The 3,552-nt window shown below is 42.6% G+C and overlaps 1 protein-coding gene across 1 annotated transcript in view; it reads right to left on the bottom strand.

The window, feature by feature from the left end:
- The window catches only part of ZC3H13 (zinc finger CCCH-type containing 13), a 64,769-nt gene that overhangs the window by 15,789 nt on the left and 45,428 nt on the right, over positions 1-3,552 (bottom strand). Inside the window, 3 exon segments of the mRNA XM_025214723.1 lie at positions 254-1,279; positions 1,708-1,811; positions 3,204-3,552. The exon segment at positions 3,204-3,552 is cut by the window's right edge and continues 33 nt beyond it. Coding sequence (XP_025070508.1) covers positions 254-1,279; positions 1,708-1,811; positions 3,204-3,552 — 1,479 coding nt within the window.

Genomic DNA, 3,552 nt, shown 5'->3' with positions numbered 1-3,552 from the left:
TCCTGCTGATATTCAGGTATCAGCAAAGGTATAATACATGTCCACTGAGGACATGAGCTTTCTAATGTCATTATTTGCAGGAATATTAAATCCTTCAGATTTTACTATAGATACAGAAGCACCTTCCTTTAGTCTCTGGTGGAACTAAAGGGTTTAAAGGGTTTAAAAAGGGTTTATAATAATTTGGAAAAGGTAGCGTCTCATTTTTCACAAAGCATGATATGTCAATCACATTCCGAATATATTCTATTACCTGAAGATGTGCTGCGGCTGGGTTCCCCTCGTTTCAACTGATCAATCCTGGACTTTCGTTCCCCAGTGATTTCTAAGCTTTTTTTCTCTCTCTCTCTGTCCCTGTCCCGAGAGTTGCTGTGCAGGACCCTTTTCCGCCCTGTCTGGTCATCTCCACTGCGATGAGCAGATTCATTGGATGGTGATCGCAGTCTACTTGAGGTATGGCTCCGATTGCTACCAAGACTACTGCTGCGCTTCTGATCCACAGGTTTGCGATGAGGTGCATCTTCTATGGTAACATGAGGAGTTTCTATCTTTTCTCCTCTTATTCTGTGGCTTTTTCTGTGGGATTCCTCAGTGCTTCTTTCAGGAACGATGATTTCACCACGTTCTGGAACATCTTCATCAGACCAATCGCTAAACGTTGTCTCTTCTCTTTTTGGGGCAGGTTCTCCTGCTACAGCTTTCTCAGGAGCTGCTTCAGCCATTTCCTCTTTTGTTGTTACAGGGGGTGTTCTTGGACCTTTTTTCTTCTTAGGGTGTGGAACAATTTCTTCATCAGACACCTCAGAATCACCTTTGGACCTCTTTCGCTTTTTCTCAACATTTTTCTTCTTTTGACCCTTCTTGGGTGAAAAGACCTGGCTTTCCTCTGCTGCTGGCTCACAGTACCTTTCCACACCATTATCATCATCTTTCTTTTTCTTTGTGGCCTTTTTCTGTACTTTAGACTTCTTTTTGTTCTCTTCATGCATTCGATCAGATGCATCTCGTTCTTCAGAAGGGCGATGACCTAAGTTTTCTTGGACCCTGGCCCTTGAACTTTCTGTGACTTCTGTTTGCTCTCTTTGCTCTCTCTGTCTGTCTCCTGAAGAAACCCTCTCTTTAAACTCTGGTTCTTCATAACGTCTGGAACTTTCTTTTCTCTCAGACTTTCGTTCTTCTTCTTTCCACCGACTCTGTCTGTCTTCTGTAAGGTGAGAGGGGCTCAGTGATCGGGATTCTTGTGGCCGTACCACCTGGCTCAGCAGTCTGTGCTTCTCATCTACAAAATGTAAAATGTAAGTATTTTTCTTGTCCATGAAAGGGAATAGGGAATTTTGAACATTCTGCGCATATCAAGAGAAAGCATCAATCAAAAAAAGCCAGCCTTCCCAGTTAACATGCTTCAAGCTTACAGCTATAGTAACAATGGATTTTATTTCACTTTTGATAAACATGGAATTTGAAGACAGATGTTGGGGCTATTGCCCCCTGACAGCGTTAATATATTATGATAAAATGGGCATGTAAATAAATATCAATAGACAGTCCAAACACTCTACAATAAAAATAACCTTGCACAGAAAAAACTGAGAGGAAGATGCTTTTAAAAGCTTAATCCATCATATTCTATTTTAGATTGCAAAGAATCTTTTTCATAGCCACAAGTTAGCCTGCATATTGAAGGAAAGATAACCCACTTTTACTTACTTTTATCATCTCCACTGTTGTAGGCATCGCTATCAGGAGAATGTTCACGGCGGCGTTTGGGTGATTGACGAGGACTTGGGCTACTTTCATTTCTGTGACGCTTCCTATATTGAACAAATTAATGCAACAAAACACTTTACAAATTGCTTTTTAAAACAACTCAACGGCTGAGTTTATTTCCCATGTAAACATCAACAGAGTGAAACCTAGGACTATCTGCACTTCATTCAAAATGCCAAAGATGCTTCATTTTTGTGATCTTCTAGGTCATTAGCTACAAAGCTTCAAGTATAATCAGCTTTCACATGCAGATTAAAATACAAAACAACTCTTAATTTAGGGCTGTTCAACTGGCAGTCCATGGGCTGCATCTGACCTGTGAGAGGTTCATGTGAAGCCCCCAGGCTCCCTCCTGGCCCCAAACCAGGGTCTCTGGGGCAGGATAGCACAGCAGAAGAGGGCCCAGTGAACCTACTGCCAGTGCTTGGGGGGTGGGGAGGGAGCTCATGCTGACCATGCAGTGTGAGGCCCCCAGGGTGTTTGGCCTGGGGCCTGCCCTCAGATGCTCAGAATTTGGACAGCCCTGCCTTAATCTATGAGACATCCCAGCTTTGAACAACATGAATAAAATATACATTAAAATCATCATTGCATAGACAGGCAATTCATGTGCTTAAGTATTGCTGAGGAGATGATGTTAAGATTAGTTTTTTAAGCCATTCATCCCATACCAGCTAGAGAGACCAGGTGTCCTACTGATTAGCAGTGAAGGGTATATATGCCAGAAAAGTAGCCAGCAATGGTAGCACCCATGGTAATTAGTTCAGCTACAGCTGTATTCAATTGTTAGGGTGCTTGATAGCAGTGAGAATGCTGGTATTAAAAAAAAAAAGTTATTGTGCCTTGTTTTCCCTCCTCGTAAAGTAACCAACAGCAATAGAGAAATGACCTTGAAATAAGTGCCTTGGTTGAAATTGAAGTGATGGTGTTAGTAAGGATTCCCTTGCCTACCAGACCTTTGTTTTTCGCTCCCGTCCTCCTTGAATGGAGCGATTCTGCATACTGTTGTTCCACTGAAACAAAACTAGACAGTGCCAAAGGTGTCTTCACAATACAGAACTTGGTGCTCAGTGCCTGGTTTCTAAGATACCCGAAGAACACCCAACACCTTGAATTTTCAAATAGACTAAATACTTCAGGTTTACAAAGAATAAACTCTTATTCCGTAACTACAAAAGATTTCACCTCTTATCTCTTTAAAATGAACACCTCAACACAACCTGAAAGAATCTGAATCCAAATGACAGAAACTAACTCTACCAGGAGGCTCTGCCCCAGCATGATTTTCCAGAAACAGTCAGTAGCAGGCATATGCTATTTGTATATAAAGGGTCTCCTAAGGTACAATAATGAAAGACTGCTGTATAATATGAAATGTTTAGGGAATGGTATATTTTATATTTTTGCTAGGAAAAGTCACCTTCAGCATCACTTACTTAGATTTCCTCTCTTCGTGGACATCCCTTGTGCTTCTCTCTTCTCGGACATCTTCTCTTTTATCCCTGCGGTCTTCCCTTGCTTTTTCTTTGTCCTCCCAGTCTCTCTGACGTTCTCTTTCCTTATCCCTGTCCCGGCCTCTCTCCCGTTCTCGCTCTCTTTCTCGCTCTCGTTCTCTCTCCCTTTCCCGTTCTTCCCTCTCGCGCTCCCGTTCTTTTTCTCGCTCCCTTTCTCTTTCCCGTTCCCTTTCTCTGTCATGGTCTCGATCTCTGTCCCGCTCGCGTTCTCTGTCTTTGTCCCGCTCACGCTCTCTCTCCCTTTCCCGGGCACGATCTCGTTCTAATTCTC

This window comes from Alligator sinensis, unplaced genomic scaffold (assembly GCF_000455745.1).
Source record: "Alligator sinensis unplaced genomic scaffold, ASM45574v1 scaffold1219_1, whole genome shotgun sequence".
NCBI classification, from domain to species: Eukaryota; Metazoa; Chordata; order Crocodylia; family Alligatoridae; genus Alligator; species Alligator sinensis.
This window is presented reverse-complemented; position numbering and strand designations above follow the sequence as displayed.